The 20,258-nt window shown below is 27.6% G+C and overlaps 1 protein-coding gene and 1 long non-coding RNA gene across 12 annotated transcripts in view; one reads left to right on the forward strand and one right to left on the reverse strand.

Annotated features, from left to right (window-relative positions):
* The first annotated feature begins 165 nt into the window (after nucleotides 1-165).
* On the forward strand, nucleotides 166-2,872 carry LOC111036802. The gene is made up of 3 exons (XR_002604804.1): nucleotides 166-395; nucleotides 635-914; nucleotides 2,040-2,872. It is a non-coding gene; the product is annotated as an uncharacterized LOC111036802 (long non-coding RNA).
* Nucleotides 2,873-4,796: 1,924 nt separating this feature from the next.
* Nucleotides 4,797-20,258, reverse strand: part of LOC111036804 (F-actin-methionine sulfoxide oxidase MICAL3) — a 38,359-nt gene continuing 22,897 nt past the window's right edge. For 3 of the 11 annotated variants that reach the window (XM_022319007.1, XM_022319008.1, XM_022319000.1), the window contains 16 exons: nucleotides 19,747-19,848; nucleotides 17,296-17,388; nucleotides 17,080-17,151; nucleotides 15,031-15,123; nucleotides 14,828-14,967; nucleotides 14,658-14,755; nucleotides 14,350-14,421; nucleotides 13,567-13,726; nucleotides 12,828-13,080; nucleotides 12,342-12,567; nucleotides 12,162-12,274; nucleotides 11,702-11,884; nucleotides 10,270-10,608; nucleotides 9,891-10,094; nucleotides 6,323-6,459; nucleotides 4,797-5,295 (listed from right to left, as the gene is read on the reverse strand). In XM_022319007.1, the coding sequence (XP_022174699.1) occupies nucleotides 5,109-5,295; nucleotides 6,323-6,459; nucleotides 9,891-10,094; nucleotides 10,270-10,608; nucleotides 11,702-11,884; nucleotides 12,162-12,274; nucleotides 12,342-12,567; nucleotides 12,828-13,080; nucleotides 13,567-13,726; nucleotides 14,350-14,421; nucleotides 14,658-14,755; nucleotides 14,828-14,967; nucleotides 15,031-15,123; nucleotides 17,080-17,151; nucleotides 17,296-17,388; nucleotides 19,747-19,848 (2,472 nt within the window). In that variant the 3' untranslated portion in view covers nucleotides 4,797-5,108. Of the gene's footprint in view, nucleotides 5,296-6,322; nucleotides 6,460-6,892; nucleotides 7,673-9,665; nucleotides 9,788-9,890; nucleotides 10,095-10,269; nucleotides 10,609-11,701; nucleotides 11,885-12,161; nucleotides 12,275-12,341; nucleotides 12,568-12,827; nucleotides 13,081-13,566; nucleotides 13,727-14,349; nucleotides 14,422-14,657; nucleotides 14,756-14,827; nucleotides 14,968-15,030; nucleotides 15,124-17,079; nucleotides 17,152-17,295; nucleotides 17,389-19,746; nucleotides 19,849-20,258 lie in introns of those variants that run through there. The other 8 variants (XM_022318999.1, XR_002604807.1, XM_022319002.1 and 5 more) reach the window with 8 other exon arrangements.

Consider the following 20,258-nt stretch of genomic DNA (forward strand, 5'->3'; position numbering starts at 1 on the left):
TCAGTGGTTATCTAAAAAATAAAAACACACGCTCCGAAGTCCCTACTATGTCATGTTCTCTTATAAGCGTATGTATTCAAATGATAACCATATGACCGTCTATTAATAATATTGTTTTAGTTTATAGATTATAAAATATTCGAGTGCAATAGGTACAAAAAAATCTAATGCAACGCACTCTCAGCTATATCAGTTTGCTGACAAATAGGTATTGCAATGTTAAGATTGTATACATACCTATATAGTTAACCATATTAAACACTTAATATGAGATAGACCCAATTATTATTGTTAAGAGGATGTCAGCGCAATGTTTGTTTTCTCTCCATAGGCGACGCGCAACACGTAGACAAAACGCATTTACGCAAAATCATTATTTTTATGTTTTTGACTAAGTAACATCGCTCATTACTAAAACGACAGAGAATAATATTTTTGAGGGCATGACTTATCGATTTGACTTATCGACATTAAACTTCCTTTAAATGTATAGCCTAATACATAGTCTAATAATAATAAAATATAAAACCAATATGTCATATCCTCAAATATATTATCCCCTATAATTTTAAGAGATTACTATTATATAATTTATTTTTTAAGATTACTCAAAAATCATAAAAAATGATTTTAGGTGAAAGCATTTTATTAGCAGAAGATCTGAGGGAGAAAACAAATATTGAGCTGACATCATATTTTAATGCATACGAAATCGAGGATTTTTTAACAAGGTTGTCCACGTCATGAAAACACAGAGATAATGTATAATAATTGATTAAGTCAATGATTAATCAATAATATTAGGTACTTTAAAGTTGAAGTGCAAAATTAATTACAAAAATTAAAAGCATGACGTATCTTTATACAGGTTAGCAAAGCAGTGTTTGCATTATCTAGACAACTAAATGTAATAGGTATGTATTATTATAATATTTTATCTTATCTAGATTGTTAAAGAAATTGTCAACTTAACTAATTTATCCACACAAATAAGTTTTAAGCATATAGTTTGCGAAAATATAATGTGAAAGTTAAGAACTACATATCTCAGCTAAATAACAAAATATAAAGTAGATAATAATAATATTGTTTGTGGAGCCGTGGGGGTTTAAACTTTTTAAACACATTTTCATAATATAATTTGTACTTCGAATATAATATTAAATACAGGACCTTAAATTGTATAGTCAGGTAAAAAGAAATAAACTGACCGCAAATGTCCCAGAACCCTACTTCGTCCAACGAGAGAACCGCCGACTATGCGCATAACCTTGTGACAAACCCTGTCGTCAAAACAGTTCCACTTTAATAGGGTATCACGCGATAGGGATGATGCCTGTAGCAAAAGAACTGGCGAACAGATTTTCTGGTGCACCGTAACTCCGCACGGATCGTCGCCATTTTATAATATATCACCTTAACTCCGCATAGAAAGTTTTTTTTCGACACCTTAACTCCGCATACAAGATTTTTTTTTAACACCCTAACACCACACACAGTATAAATATATTATATACACATAATAGGTATTTATTATTGTATTAATTAATTTATTTTAAATACAATATATTATGTTTTTAAAATTAAATAAAAATAATATTTAAGAATAAAAAGGTAATACTGGAAACGGCTTAAACAGCCTAATCTAAACATAGTATAATAATAATAATAATAATAAAGACAATTTGCAACAAGCATTGTCGCTATTGGTAAAATAAAATAAAATATAACATATCTAATGTATTGCATTAACTGAATTCAAACTCTTTACAAAATTATATCTATCAATTTGGTTGTCGTTAAATAATTGTATTTTTTTATTTATAAATTGTAAATTATTTTTTTGTTGTATTCTAATTATCCTACTTTCATTATTATTGGCAAAATTTATTCGTATATAAGAGTCCGTCTGCATGGCTAATAAATTTGTATATAAAACTGCAATATTTGGATTTGCGGAAGTAAATAAATTACTTTATTACTTTACTATTATATCAGTTTTATGACATGTGGACTTTTGGTGTTTGAAATATTTTTAGAATGCGGAGTAACGGTGCGTTCATGTTTTCGACCGTGCGGAGATGTACGGTGCATGCAGAGTTACGGATTCACAAAATATTTTTATTCATGCGGAGTTACGGTGCGTCCAGATTTTCATGTGTCAGGGTGTGTTCTCTCGCAGTACATAGTGTATATTGAGTCGGCAGTAGGTTATCGCAGATACAAGCGACTTATTATCTATAATAGAGGTAGACGCAGATATAGTTCTGGTAACTGATGGTCGGTAAAGTATGTACCAATACATATAATTGTGGCCATGTACCTATATTCTTTGATATTTTTTATTATTATTAAATTCAATACAACTAATGATAAATCATACAAGCTTCTTTTTACTCACAAACAAATATTTTATCGTACATATATTGGAGAAAAATATGTCAAAAGTTGACAGTTTCAATATTGTCTACCTATAAATAGCGTGAAAAATCCAAAATATTTAGAAAACTATGCCGTCATATGTCTATAAAATGCCAACATAAATATTATTTTTGAGCTACAATATAAAGTAAATAACGTTTCGCCACTTCATACCAAACCATCGACCAGGACTAAATTGGCATTTGACACTCGTCCAAAGAGATCCGTGAGGCCCACTAACATCGGTTAAACTCACGCACATGCACAATAGTTCGATAGGTCCTCGTTTCGTTCATAATCGTTTAAATATGTAATCAAATTTGGATTGACTTTTTGTAATTCGATTAGCTTCATATTCATACTTGGCGTAAATTATAGAAGAAACTTTTCAAAATGTATTTTTGAATTTTGATGTTGAGTTGATTTGTTTTTATTATACCGACATCATCGTTGCCACTTTAATATTTAGTTTTGTTATGAAACAACAATATTTTTCAAAATATGAAGTTTTTTATGAACTATTAGTATATTTTAAGTTTTGTATAAATATTTTCCATGCATTATTTAGGTAATTAATTTTTTAGTATTATTTAATGTATTGTTGCTGTGAATTGTTTGTATTTATTTTTATTATTTTCAAATTGAGAAGTGTATTATTGGTTAAAAAAGATATCATAGGTATATTATTATATGTCTTACTATATATTGTATGTAAAGACGATCCCCTCGATGTATACATTATGCTTTTTATAAAGTAGTTAATATTATATTGGTGATTGTTTTTATTTTTTATACGTATGATACATACTAATGTTTTTGTTTTATTTAAATTGTTGGTACAATTTTTAGCACCCAAGCTCGGGATTACTTGTGCGAAATAATAACTAAAAAAATCTAGGCAGTGGGTAGGTACTACTCTGCTGTACCTACAAATACAATACCTAGGTCATAGATATCGAATGTGTCTGCAATGTAATATAGCCATGTGGCGATATTCAAAACAATTTTGAACTGCCGACGATTAATTTTTGTTTATCAATACATTTATAAAAAAAAATGGTATGCCTAATCTCTATTAATTATAATATACTTATATACCTATGCCGGGTTGAATGAACGGTCACTAAACATGTAACGAATCAATAGCGAGCAATGCCACTGAGCTAATTGTCCTTTAAAAATGATTTAGTAGATTATTAGATTAATACATTTTTCATGCAACTCCCTCCCGACACTAGTATTATAGTAATATAATATAATATGTAACCGATGTGTGAACACTGAGGTATACCCTTTTATAACTAATAGGGGTTTAAAAATTAAGATATTACACCCTTCAAATCTAAAGAAATGTATTGGTATAACTTTTTATTGAAAATGGTGAAGTAATTTTTGAACCTAGTTTTTTAATATTTAGGATAAACCAACGCGGGTTAAAAATGTAGTGACCAAATATCAAAACTTTTTTTTTTATTGAACTTAAGCCCGTCGACTAAGGCCATAAGCTGTTGTATGGGTTATGAACTGTGGTATGGGTAAGGTTGCTACTGCAGGTTGTTTTTACGATTGTTAGGGTTGTTACGGTAGGTAGTAAACACGTGTATGTGTGGCAAGGTTTTTAACTACTATGAACACGGGTAGTCACCCATCCGGAAGCTAGTAGCTGTGGCCGTTACTTACTCCCAGTCGTATTCCGCGACTGGTAGCAGCCAACGCGCCACGCCAAGCCACCAAATACCAAAATTAAATTTTAAAATTTTTATATCCAATCGGATTACTTATATAAAACCTGTGACAACCATTTATATTAAAAAAAAACTAAATTTTACTACCGTTATTATGTTGTAGGTAATATTCTAATATGTAACAAATGCCCGATGAAAACCTCATAGAAAAAGGGTTTACGGTTTTTCCCAAATTCTAAAATAGTAATATATATTATAAAATAGTAATATAATATGTAGCCTATGGCAACCATTTAAATAAACAAAAAAACATGCATTATACGTGAGCTGAAAAATGCATGTATGAGCTACTCTTTAGCAACCTATACAGTATAGGGTTTGAAAAATAAGCTATAAATCTCCTCCAAGTATCAAGGAATCTATTGATATAACTTTTATTGAAAACCGTCCATGAGAAGCACGATTCATCTGTGGGGACATATTAGATATAGTACTTTGTATAGATCGAAAGTGGTTCAAACTTCAAAATACTCTCTAAACTTTCTTGATATCTCTAAAAGCAATTCGACATATTCTCAGGCATGTAGTTTTCCAGTATATAAGGTTATGAAAAAAAAAATTGATCTGATACAGCAAAGTAGAACATTATGTGAATTACCTATTCAAAAAATATTGAATATTTACAAATGAATGATTATTTTTTTATTATTATTTTAATATAATGTCATTCACAATGCTTATACAAATAAAAAAATACTAATATAATAAATAAAAATAATTATTTCGGTAATGCTTACCAATATATATAAAATAAATAAATTCTGGCGTTAAGTACACAAATATTTTAGAAATAATTTCAATTAATTTTTTTAATATAAATATAGAAATACAAATTAAATATTTTATAAGATCACATTTTTTTGCCATTGGTATTAAACTGTTAATTTTTTTTTTAATATTAATATAATTCAATTGTTTTCCTTTGTCTAGTATAATAATACATTAATCAGTTGATGAGTCGGCGGTGACGGCGGCGACTTGGAGAGCCTGCTGCATGTGTCCGTTTTCCCATTTCTTTTTGTGCTGATCACCACCAAATCCTTCGTCATAATTTCCTTTGGATATGAACAGCCGCTTGAAATGCGGCAAACAGTACAGACGTTTGTTATTCCATGTAAACGTGTCCATTCTACAGGTTTATAAATAAAGTTTAAAGTAAGATAAAAAATTAAAATTAAAACGACTATGATTTGTAAGTAAAAAACTTGTAGTTCAGTTTTTTGTATACATACTATAGTTTAGTCGTACACAGTTGTAAACAGAAAATAGATAGCATAAAAACTGTAATATTATACGAATACGAAATTTATGATAGATAACTTAGGTATTCTAATATTTTATTTGGTGCAATCATTTGAAATACCCTTACAAATATATTTAATTATTTTTGTTTATACACTATATGTATGTTTTCTATATGTAAATAAAAACAGCTATCCTAGTATTTTACCTACATTAAGCCTATATATATATATATATATGTTGATTTCTTCGTTATTGTTACAAGTCTACAATATTACTTGGTGTTACATTATAAACCATGTTATTCGTAATTCAGTACCAATAAACTATGAATAAATAAATAATTATAGTAATTAATAGTTGACAATTGTTTGCACAAAAAAAGATCAATACTTTTGATTTGTATAGGTATTGAAATAGAATTGATAATGTATATAATATATATTATATAAAACAATCGCCTAGGTAGATCTTTCTAAAGAATTTAAAAAGCATGTAATTTCTATAAATTTCAATTTAAAATAATTGAGGTCCATCTTCGTTGTCTAAAATCTATATTGACGTAATTATTGCGTGGATAACATAATATATAGGTAGGTATGTAAAGAGCGCAGACGTATCTGAGAAGTAGTCTATAATAGTGTACCTATTCATAATACACAAAAGGTTTTATACAAAGTTCATCAACGTAACTGCAAGAGTGAAACAGAATATGTTAAGTAATTTCTAATTTGAACACAACTATTTTCTAACACTCCTACTATACTAAAGAAAACATATATTTCGAAACATAATCAGTCTCTGGTTTTAAAAAACGGTAGTACTACAAATAACTGTGGAGGTTGAAAAGTAGAACATCAAAATAAACGTCTGAAAGTATTTTTAAGTAAATATATGAAAAATGTGAAACCCACCTCAAGACGCATTGGCATTGTGTGCACCTGAAGCACGACCGGTGGAACGGTCTGCCTTCGATCTCGACCTTCTCCAGGGGATAGACTTTCTTCTCGCAGGATTCGCACAGCGTGGTAGCGTGGCTATCGTGATCTTGCTAAAACGGCAAACACATGAAAAAATGTTAATCATACACAATGACAGACAACAACAGCACCAACATCATAGTATAAGTATATAAATATTATAATATAAGATATAGCAGCGTAGAACAGTATGAAATAACCATAGTAAGCCTAAAGAAACAATAAGATATAAGAGGAATGGCCAATAAGTTATCACAAAATAATATATTAAGACGTGAAGGCATATGGAAATGTACATGAGTGGAATGTGTATGTGAAGGGAATAGGGTGCAATACCTAATTGTTTCGAATGACGAAATGCACACGGGGCAGTTCAGGTTTTCACAGGGTAGTCGGTCTTCCGCTAAAGATGCCACCGCCATTATCACCCACGAAGACGCAGAAAAAAAAGAGGTAATAGAAAATACCATATTGTAAAATACAAAAAAAAAGAAAATACCATAATATATTGTACCACTACACGATGACAGCGTATATTGATAAAATGTTTATTAATAGGTGTATAATTCAAATCACAATCATAATTGGTATTATAATATTATGTATAGAATTACATTTAAAAATAATAATTATGGTCATGATATATTCTTGTAAAGGTTTAAAACTAAAAAAAAATCACAAGTGTAACGACAATAATAAATTATTTCTCCTTCTAAAATTTAAAATTCAATCATTCCGCAACAATATTAGTGATTTATCACTAATTTTTTTTCGTTCGTTCTAATACTTAAAACGGGAAAAATCGTTACTGTTTTTGTTCCACTTAACTATAAAATGTTGGCAAGCAATAACGTAATTTATATAAAACTAAAAAGATGATTGAAAATAAAGATTTATACAAAAAAAAACATTCAATTTTACGCACTAGACTTTAAATAAATTCACAATCCAACGTTAGAATAAACTTATAATTTTAAACATAACAAAAACGTGATACTGGATACCAATTTAAGAGTGTATTCGAGCATCACTTTAAAACAGTAAAAGTAAATATAAAATTGAATAAGAGCATCGCGTGAATCTTTTATTTTCGAATCGATAATACAATATTTTTGATTATGTGCCTACGTTATTATTTTTTTTAGAAGAAAAGTATAAAATGAAATCCAAACAAATAATATTTATGTTAGATAATATACGTATATGTAGTTTCAAGTAAGTTTTTAATTTAAATTTGTATGTACACTAACGAAGTCCATGGGGTGTACGGAGCTTCAGTTATTACTGTAACAAAAGAAAACAAAAACAGAACAAAATAAATAAATAATAGTTATATGCATTCCTTATTAAATTACTATTATTATTATTTATGACGTAGGTATAGTGTATGGATTTTATTTTCGTCAAACGTAGAATAATAATATACTCTACAAACATATAAAATATCATGACGACCGTCATACGGTTCGTTGGTATCAAATATCATAAGTTATAACGTATATTATTATATTGTTAGTATGGAAAATAGTACGAACGCGGAGTAATATATAGTATTGTGTTATGTTTTCAACGAAAACGAAAACAAATGCATATTATTTATGTAATAATTAATATTATTATTTAGTAAAGTCATGTTCAAGATAGCGCAAAAAATTGTCTTTTACACCCACGCATCCGAATTGGTGTTCCATTAATAAATGTCGAATCGCAGCAAAATTTGCTTATTATGCATATCGTATACCGCGTACTTTGAACGTCCGGTTCACCCACCACCGGCAATACAAATAATAACACTACATAAAAAATAAATAAATATTTCACCGCGACTCCGTTACACGTTGTTATAAAGCTGAAAATTAGATTTGATTATTTAAAAAAAAAAATTAAAATAATAACATTAAAATAAAAAAAAATTGTTAAACAAACTCACCTCGCCACTATACGAATCTACTAATAAATTCGCACACATTTTATGGACTCGTTGTTAATGGATATTAAATTATATGACTATAATTATATAGACGTAGTATTGTGTAAGCATTTCGTTGTCATTATTAATGTTTTAAATTTTAATCACAACAAACGGTAAGTAAATATGATTCAAATTAAAAATTGTTTACGATGTTAAACGCGATTTTTCACAACAGGCACGCGAGGTAAATCGATCAATTTGTTCTTTTCTTTATAGACATAGTTTAATTTTAAATAAACACAACAAACATAATGTTAAATACTAATTAGTAAAAAAAAAACTAAACGTTATATTTCGCTTTCTGTGATAACCACTGAACTAAATAGTCAAATAATTGCAGATATATACACTGTTAACTTAAACTTTTTACATACACCCTTTATGGAATTATACAATAATTGATTTAATTATTTATTAAAAATTGATTTCTATTCATTTGTACAATACATATTTTTTCTAAGAGCATATTATACATCAATGCATCATTCACACTACTTACAACCACCGAAATGCAATAGTAAAAGAAAATTCGTTTTTCTGATGGTTATAGGAAAGTTTATTATCACAGAAAACGTCATTTTCAGGGATAACAATTATTGTTAGCTATTTAATAATTGTATGTAATGAATTACCATAAGCATCGTTATAATATTGTAGCAACATAAACTTGAACAAAATTAAACTGAAAGTATAAATAAATTCCTTGATTGAAAATAAAATCGTATGGGTAAATTTGAAAATAATAGGTTCCCCCTCTCTTTTGAGAATATTACTGTGAGAAAAAAAATAATAAGAACAAAGTATTATTAGTAAAATACAAATAATTTGCTAGTAATTTATAGAATATGATGATTATGTGACTAAATGAGTCTTAAGTGATAACATTTAATTACATTTGCAATTGTATTCAAATCAAGGAACTTAATAATAAACAGTTATGTTTTATTTATTTTACTAAAAATGCTTCATAATAATTTATTGTATTTGAATGAATTAAAAGACTTTCATCAACAATAAGTATAGAAGTCTCAAAAACTTATTAGCCTTCACAATGATTCCTCAACTAACACAAATAAAATTTACAAACATACATACAACATATAAACTTCTCGAAATTACAAACATGTATGTGTAGTATTAAGGAAAATCAAACTGGTAAATGTCAAAAAATGTTTAAAAAAAAGAGTTAAGTAAAGTCTCTTTTCCTCTTTATTTATGGTTAATGAATTACGCATAAATTGAACTAACAAACGTTTACCACATAAACTGGATTTTCAATAATCCAGAAACTCTTGTGTCATTTACCTAATAAAATGTATCGATTAAGAATAATAATTTTTGTGTCTATGTCACCATGTCAGACGTTAGTAAAAAAAGTCCCAATAAATGTCTTTTTTTCGTCCGACTGTCGACATATTAGCATCGGCCTACAAAACAAAAAAACAAGAAGAAAAAACAGACAGGCCAAACGGAAGAAGGAGATTAATCAAAAGCGTCTATACTGTAACTAAGACTTTTAGAATTATTTACCACGAATCTGTTAACTTTTGGTTTTGGCTTATCAGCTGGACGATCACCTTTCAGTGATTCAAAACGAGCACGCAAAGATTTAGTTGATTCGATGCTTTCTTGTTCAGAGTCAAGCATTGTAACAGCATTATTCATAGAATGCTTGTCTGGTTCCCAGTGTTCAAATTTATCTTTCAATGACTTGGCCATTACTGCGCTTTGAGACTGAAATTGGAGGATTTTAATTATATACATTATATTATATCACACAATCATTTATTTTATTAGCCTTTTTAAATAATTATTTAATTCAACAGAAAAACACAGGTATTGTATTTTTCATAAATGTCCAAACCATTAGTTTAATATAAAAAAATTGTTAAATGTTTTATAACCTTACATTTTTCAAAAATTCATCTTCAACTTTTAGGGATGATTTCACAACATCACCATTAGTTTCACTACTCGAAGAATCTTCATCACTATCATCTTCACCACTCTCATCATCATCAGATTCTGATTCTGTCTCCGATTCCTTAAGGTCTGCCGGTGGAGGAGTAAAGCGTTTCAGTGGTTTAAGACCTTCGGGTACAGCTGGTCTGGCAACTTCCATCTGTCTAAACAAGGATAACATCTTAGCCGTTGTATTACTTTTGACTAGTTCCGCTGTCTCATCAATTGGGTCTTCACTGCGCACTACATTTGGATCGCGGTAAATATCACGTTCTGGAGATTCTCCCTAATTAAACAAATTACAATAAGTATTATTATGATGATATAATTGATGTACAATATGCAATAATTTTTATCCATGATAATGCATATTATTTAAAGCCAACATTGGAAAGCTTTAATTTTGGTATAAAACAAATTCTATGATTTAGGAAGTGTAAAACTATTATCTCTAAACAATAATATATTACATTAAACTAATGTTACACCAATAAAATATATAATAGCCAATTGACCAATGTGTCAATATGTTTTGATATTATATTCTACTTAATTAAAAGAGACCATGAATAATAAAAATTAAATATTCACTCATTAATCAATATCAGTATGAATAAAACTGAAAATTATAAAATATAGGTAGTTTTTGTTTTTGAATTTTAATTAAAATAAACATGTTTATTGTTTGAAAAGAATATTGAATGAAAATAAATAATAAATAAATAATATTTGTTAACTACTGTTGCTTATAATATAATATTATAATAGATAATAGGTAAGTATCTAACCAATTATATATCAAGGTCTCTTTTGTTGTATATTTACAAAAAAAAAAGTTTATATTATAAGTATATTAGAATTAATCTACTAAAGATTATTTTAAATCATAATCATAACTATTAATTTTACAGGTTAAATTTTAATATACCAACTACAAACAGCTCTGATAATCTTATAGTATGTATTAAAAGTAAAGAATTTTAATAATTAATTTTTTTTATATTATGAAGAATTTATTTATGTCCAACTAACTATCCTTTTAAATTACATACAGTAATTTAATTAGGTAATTTATACTCTTTCAATGAATCTTAGATACTCAATATTCATAATAAAATAAATGAGTAGATAAAAAATCAAACTGTTATTAATTAGCAATTTTATTTAAGTTAAACAAAACAAAAACAAAAGAATCACAGTTATTATTTTAATCCTGTAAGATTAGTCAATAAAAAGAAACCACGTTAAAAAAAAAATACATAAATACAAAATCATAAATACACAGAAAGAGTAACATGGCATAAGAAAGTTGATTACATGATTAGTGGTTTAGTTAGGAATAGTTAGGATAACCAATAAAATAAGTTCAGATAGAAAACCTTAATTTGGCCTTCTCGTGGGGGTGTAATTCGGAACTGTTTCTTAATGACTGCAGGAGGCTTGTATGTTTCAAAGAACTTAAACTTTGAAGAAACTTCAGCTGTTTCCACAGAAACGTCCTCGATGCGGTCACTGCATTTGACCACATCATCAGACACTTGACGACTGTATATCGGTGTAACCTGTCATTTGTATACATATTCACATACATAAAATAGGGTACAACTCAGAGTAGAATTATAATAGCATTAAAAATAAAACATCAATGGGCATATTATAATATAAATTAAATACTTGATATTTTTTTAATTTTCTAACATTACTTGAATTAACCACAGAATAAATAAAATGTATAACGTAAGAATGGAGTACATTATAATATAAATACTAAGTGTTGATTGCTCATCTCACTAAAACGAACTAAAATATAAATACTGGTAAACTTTGAACTATATATACCTGTTTTATAGGAGTATATTCTTTTTTAATATTCACAATTGGTGCAGCTTGTTTAGTCTTTACAGCATTAGCATCCAATTCCATGAACAGACTTCGAGACTTCTTAGAGATTCCTAAAATAAAAAATAATATATATTATAAAACACACCATTTATATATATATATATATATATTTAATACCAGCTTCAAAAACACTCATTTCATCTTCATCATCATTTACTGATGCACTTATATTGTTTTCATCTATGTCACCACTTTCAGTGTTTACTATTTCGCCCCGTTCAAACTTCTCTTTGATAACTTTAGCTTTGTCAGATTTGTTTATATTTATATCTCGTTTAACACCCGTACGTTCACTTTCAGCCACAGCCTGTTCATACATTTGTTTCATTTTTCCTTGTTTTCCCTAAATAAAATAAATACAGTTATTTTTAATTAATAACTATGAAAACTAAAATATCCTACTCAAATTTATAGTAAATATGATCCTAGACATTTTATTAAATAAAAGTATAAAAAAAACAAGTAATATTGTAAGCCCGACTCAATCAATTATTTAGGGTTATCAGTCCTTAAGACAGTTAAAACTATCATAAAATCAATAATAGAACATAATGAATATTGTGTAGTATAATATGTTATTTTGTTACATTTTCTTTGACTAACCGCAAATAATTTAGACCTTATGTTTTGTATTTCTTGTTTATGTTCCTCTTTCATTTCCTCTCGGCGCATTTCCCAATTACGTTTAACGGACTCCATTTTGTCAAAACTCATTGGTTTTTCTTTAGAAATACTATTTTTTAACATATCATTCCCGGGATCTTCATCTTCAGTGTCACTGCTTGACGAGGGCTCAAAGAATGCGCCATTCAGATCATCATTGGCAACTCCTACATCCATTCCTTTAGACTGAAATCTATTTGGACAAAAATAATTGTTATTGGTATATGTATGAGAAACAGATATATGTTAATTAAGAGAACACTACACCCGAAACTTGTTATCTCCGTCTTATAAGTGCTTATTAAAAAAAAATGTACGATCAGCAGTTAAGGTTTAGCTTCGTTATTTTAAAAATTAGAATGAATACTTATGAAACTGAAATGGTAAGAATATTGTTTATGTTCGTATGACGGCTTTCACAATAAGTTTTGAGTACATAAAATAGTGCTATTTAAAAATGTTTATAATTCGTTTAAAAACTGAATTATCATAAAATATCGACCTACGAACACAAACTTCTTACGATTAAATATAATTTTAGGTTTATTCACTCTAATGTTTAAACTAACGAAGGTAAAAGTGAACTTCTCCTGTAAATGTGCAATATTGCTAGCAAGTAAGACGACAACAAATGCGGGATAAGACAAGTGTCCTCTAAGATATAAATAAAAAAACATACTTGGCTAATTTACTCAATATACTTGGTGAACGTTTAACACTGACAGGAGATTTTTCCATGTGACTATTACCATTGGTAGTGGCGTTTTCAAAAGCTTGAAAACGAGATTTCACGTTTAAAGAGCTTAATTCTTCTAAACCCAAATCCGGTTTATCACTTGCTAAAAATATAAAACATTGATTAATACGTCCTTAAAACTATAATGGTTCATTTTTTTATAAATCAAGACAGATGACAAACAAACAAATCAAATTAAATAAATTGGAAACAAATTGATTGTTTTATAACACATACACTGTGACTTTTATTATGTGAATCAGTCTATATCTTGGAAAGTATTTGTATATTTTCTGTTACGTTTTACCGTCAGGTTAACCAATTACCAATATTTTTAAAATTTTTAATAAGGGTATGTATGGAGGGTATTAATAACGAAAATATACAGTGTAAATGAAGTCAAGGGTTTCAAAACAAAATATGGCATACATTTTTCCTGAGATATAGAATGATAACGTAAAAAATAAGCGATATAAACCAGTATTATTGACGTAAATATGAGGATATAGGGTATTGAGGTTAGTAAGACTAAGTTTTTTTTAACATTAAAACGTAATTTAAATGTTCTGTATACATCGGGGGTTGACTAAATATTAGGAGAATTTTAAAATCTAAAAAAACCAAACAGAAACAAATACGAGAAACCATATAAAGACAACACACACCACACACGTTATGATGGGTTTAAACTTTATAATACTTTATACTGTCCAATTATATAGGTACCTCTAACCACGTCAGGCGGTAATTCCAAGGGCTGATTTTCACGTATTATCATTTCTGGTTTCTTGCGTCTAACTATAATGATAGCAATTCAAACGTTTTATGGAAAAAAGTATAATACAAACAGTTGTAATCATTTTAAAATTGAATTTATAAGGGAAATATTTTATAAAATATTTTTTTTTTAAGTAGGACTTAATATTTACTTAAAATTATTATAATTTTATTATATGCCTTTCGTAGCATAATCACGATCCATTTATTTGTTTTAAATAAATATAACAGAACTATATTATTGACTAGGTACTTACTTGGCTCTTCGTCCTCAACTACTACTTTAGGCTTAAATAACTCCTTGAAATGTGGTTTACAATACAATATACCTTCGTGGCTACTATAAATATCAAGCCTGAAATCAAAAGTCAAAAATCATTAACTTTTCTTCAATTAATAAATCATGATTAAAAAAACTTTAATTTACGTCAACTGTTTATTGCATGTTGTGCATCGGAAACAGTTCTTGTGCCAAACCTGACGTTCCGCTTTTATTTGTTCCATAGCATACACAGTCTTCTCACATGATTTACATATAGAATTAACTTCTGGACGTATAACACCATTCTATCAATTAATACAATAAGTTAAGTATTTCAAATATTTATGAATTATAGTTAAGTTAAATACTTGTTTAGTATCGATTTTTTCAGATTCTGTAGGAGATCTTTGTTGAAGGATAATTTTTTTTTCCAGCTGATCAAATTTCCCAAAACTTGATTTCTAAAAAAAATACCATTTTCATGTTGATTATTGTACGTATATAAATTAAATACAATTTTAAGAGTGACAAAATACCGTAACCCTTAAATAAGTATTAACTAATTATATAAAAGTAAACACAATTAAAAAAAATTAGAATAATATAAAAATAGCTTTAATTTTTTTTCAACTCTGTAAAATAGAATTAAGAATATTACAGATAAGAAATATAATGGGGTAACTTAGTAGGTTAATATTAGATATTTATAAAATAGGAAAATGCAGCTATTATAGATCGTTCGTTTTGTTTTGTTTATTAAATTATAATTTAATGTATAATGTAGTGTAATCTGATAATACCTACTAAGTACCCATATAGATTAATTGAATATTTTATAGAATACATTAAATTATAAACATAGCTTATAAAACTTATAGTTATAAGCTTTACTAAGTTTTAAATTTTAAATGATGGTACCTAATACAATTTGTTTAAATGGATTCATAATAAATTGTATTGATTATAAAGGTGCCGAAAATTGGTTTTATTTATGACTTGTGTGTTTATCAATAGGTAAGGTAATATAGATAATTTGATAGTTACCTACTTTAAACTTTAAATTGGCTGTATACATACAATATAATATTTGGTATTTTGTCAAAGTGTATCAGATTACTTCGGTGGCTACAATTAAAAATAAAATGTATGTGTGTTGTAAACAAAAATTATGACGAAGACAAAAATATTTTAGGCACCTACTCAAAACATTGGACTTTATCACACACTTTTCTTTAAATTTTAAATCCTAGAAATAAAGTATTCTAATTTTCTCAAATGTGTTTCTTAATAAGTATTTGCTTCCATTAACCAATATAAATATTAAATACAATGTTAATAGACATATATTATAAAATAATAACATACATGTAGATAAAAGCAGAGAAACAAGGTAAATAGGGTATTAACTAAAATGCATTGATGTTTCGAAAAAGTTTTGGTTCTATTTTAATAATGTTAAATGTATAGCTGTAAATAAAGTTTAGAATGTATTATAATAAAATATAAACCATAACAGAATTTTTTTTAATACTATTTATAACGATAATTTAAAAACGTATCATTGTTTAGTACATAAAGTTTTGATTTTATTCCAGTTCACGATCAAACTTCTAAAAAAAATTAACTGTTTGACAAATCCAGCTGTACTGGACTTCAAAAGATACTGAACGCATCCAAATCAAAAGTCAAATAGTCATGTACATTTTATACTAAAAACAACATAAGCCGGTCGTATAACCCAGCACGCAGTTTAAACCTAAACATTAAAAGTCTGGAAACATTTCATAACAAAAATAAGTAGTTTATAAAAATTAACAATGAAAATATTTCATGATATAATTTCATTCAACATCATATAAAATCCGCTATTCAATATTATACAATTGCTAAATCACAGGCCACAGCGACGTATTTCGTGGTATGTAAAACGTAGTCATCTGGGTTTAGTATCTGAATTTACAGATAAAAATTTAAGTTTGAATTTTAACACTTATCACAATAACATGAAATTATAAAGATATAGTACACTCGACTTCCATCATAAATGTAAACAATTTTTTCGTTATTATAGGTCTGAACTCTGAGTAGTAAGAATACAGCAGAACATTGAGTCATATAATATAATATACTTGGTTTTATAGGTAGTGCAGTTGTATTATTTTTACTTTTTTACAAAATCTTAAGAAGAAAATATTTAAATATTAACATGCGATCTATAAAGCATTATACCAATCTGTCCCATAACATTAGCTATACTATCTATTGTCTACACGCAATATTTAAAGGTATTTTAAAATAACATTCCATGACCTTACTAATTATTAAAACAAGATGACAAAAATATACTAAAGCATAGTAAGTGTATAACATTAGTAATAGTTATAAATGTTTAACAGTTTAAAGAACCTATAACTTACCGAACAACCGTTTATCATTCCGTTTTCACATCCGGATGGTTGTTTCTTGATGGCACCGACAAAATTTCGCTTCTTTACAAAACAAATAGCAAACAAACACGCATACACAAATTACATGGATGCAACAAAAATAAAAGCATGTACATACACGAAAAGCAATTCAACGATTTGTTTGAGGATAGGAAGAGGGAGAAAATAATAAAACATTTTACTCACCAATTCATCTATGGGAATGGAAGCGGGTACAGGCTCCTCTGGCATAATAACGGAGGAAGACTTTCGATTAGCTTCATCGCAGTAGGATTTTTTCTACCAAAGCACACACAAAAGTAAAAAAACATAACAAAGCAGACAATTGGCAGACAAAGTTCAAACAAAACTAAAATGTATAATTGTTTAACACAACGTGCAGACACTGAATTATAAATTAATTCAATTGATTTTTAGTAAGTAGGTACCCAGTTATAAGTGTGTATTAATATTATTAAGCCACTTGTTTTAGAAACTTTACTTAATATATCATCTATATTATACAGTACGCTAGTACTTAATAACTTTCTCTGACTAAGTTCTCTATAAAAAAAATTGAAAATAAAGCTATAACAAACATGTTACCATGTCCGTCATTGTTTAATACATTAGCTTCATATAAGCATGGGAAATGCAATATTAATTAAAACAAAATAAACAAGTATTTTAGAACGTTTATATTATGGTCTACACATTGTGTTCCTCAAATAAAACCATTGTTTACTTCACACATTTATCTCAGCTAATGAAAAATACCATAGGCCAATTATATTTTATTCGTATAATTTATATTTTAAGAGAAATAGATAACCTCACAACAATTCTAATTTTAGAAGATATCAAATTTAATAATATTTAATTGCACTCGTTTTGAGTTATTTGGGAGGAGTACTACTTCAGTATGAAGTGTAAACAAACTATAATTAGGGGGGGGGGGGGGGGGTGATCTCGATTATTGAATTCAGGCGAAGGTGCGGCCAATGGGTTTTTATATATTTAATTTTCCATTTTAAACTTCCGGTTGGATAAAATCATTACTCATTAGAGACAACATAAACTTCTTCCCTTTATAAAACACACATGTTAACGTTTTTTTTTTTATAAAGTAAAGCATGGGAAATTTAATGAACCACCATATAATAAGCATATTATACAAACCCAATTCAATATTTATTTTCTAGTATAAATTTTTGTTATTTTAAATCAACTTGAGCAAAACAAAAAATGTAGCAACATTTTTTTAAATGAAAATAAACATGTGTCATACACTTTGATGACGTGTATGATAGCTAAGCATTGAGCGATATTATAAATAGTACCCTACACTAGTGTAATTTAATTAATTTTATGGAAGGGATACATATACAAATAAAGAATTTATTTCAAATATATACTTAATAAAAATGTTTAAGAAGCAAAGTAGTATATTTCATTATTGTACTATAATTTGATACTTCAAATTATAATCTATTTATAATCATTTTAAATAAATCCATAATACGTGATTCATGTAAACAAAAATATGATAAAAATGTATATTAGGTATTAGTAACGAAAAGATTTAGACTGACTCATTTCATTTACTACAATTGCAAAGTAAGATAACTAATATTTTATAACTCATTCGTTACTATTCTAAACGTGTTGATGACACAACACAGTACATTCTCAATACAGGAATCTTGCTCAAAAGTAGAACGAACCATATGAGGTAATGACTAAAGATGCACAGATATTATTAGATAAAACGAAGTCAAACTAATGTGAAGGTGGATATATGAAATAGAGCCAATTAGTTTATCCAGCCAAATGAATAATTCAAAAGCAATACGAACAAGTTGTCAAATCACGAAAAAAAATCAATATTTACGTTAAGAGAAATACCATTTTATAAATGGTTTTACCTGTTTTCCACATTTTTTTAAAAGATATTTTAGATTTTAATAGCAAGTAATATTAAATCTTAAAGTTGTAAAAATGTATATTTTTTTTTTTTTTTAAATAAGCATGATATCCCACCATGTTGTAATCTGTAAATGTCAGGTATGTAAGAGTTTTGTTTTGAAAAATAAACAATTAATAGGTATATAAATAACTACATTGTAGTACTTGTACTCAGATATGTTTTAAACCAAGTAATATTATAAAATATATTTATAAGGATTAAAGAATTATATTATGTCATCTGTTAGTAAGTATGAACATTTAACATTGTACACGCATATACCTACTGTACAACATATTATTATATTTAACATGTAAAATTAAAATGTTTCTCCTATATGTGAACGGCATTTTCTAATGAAACGTTACTTGGGAATCTTTGCTAGCTGCTACCAGTGCTACATATACCTACATATCTGATACGAACTACTTCAAAACTAATTTAACGACAGAATACTATAGATACAAAAGAAAATATATGAGAAATCCAAGGTCAACATCCAATTAATTCTTGGACAATGTAAATGCTTGCACCCAAATGGACTATTGTAAACGAAAAAATAATCTCATTGTACTGTTACAGTTACTAATTGAGAAACAAATATCTACGGACTAGGAGGCTTAACTCAAGAAACGACCACAATATAATACTTTAATACTAGTTATAATAAAACGATAATTTTGAATACTAACGAGGTCTCGAACGCATACGTTAGATAAATCATCTTCTTCGACAATATAGTCGTCGTCGTATTGACCATTTTTCATTTCATTTGTCAAATGGCCATTTAAATTCTACAAAAGCCACACATAATAGGCAACACTTAACACTATTAAATCTATATAAAAGCAGATATGACGTTGGAAAGAGGCAAAGAGCATAATATAGAGCATTTTTGCAGGATAACATAATATTCTATTGTAAAGCATAATACAAAAATTGCCATTTGACTAATAATAAAAGATATTTACAAGTTAAAATGATATAACTTTTTGTTGTACGTAATCACAACATACCTAGTAAAACTAATTTGTTTAATAAGGAATATAAATTTCAAAACAAAGGATAGTATTAATTACACTCGTCGAAAATAAAGAAAAAGCTCCAAATAAAAACCAAAAACAAACCTTAAACTAAAATGTGATTTACCCTTAGTTATTTAAAAATAAAACGAACAAACTTTAAAATAATATAACAGTATGGG

Source organism: Myzus persicae, unplaced genomic scaffold (assembly GCF_001856785.1).
Source record: "Myzus persicae strain clone G006 unplaced genomic scaffold, MPER_G0061.0, whole genome shotgun sequence".
Lineage (NCBI taxonomy): Eukaryota > Metazoa > Arthropoda > Insecta > Hemiptera > Aphididae > Myzus > Myzus persicae.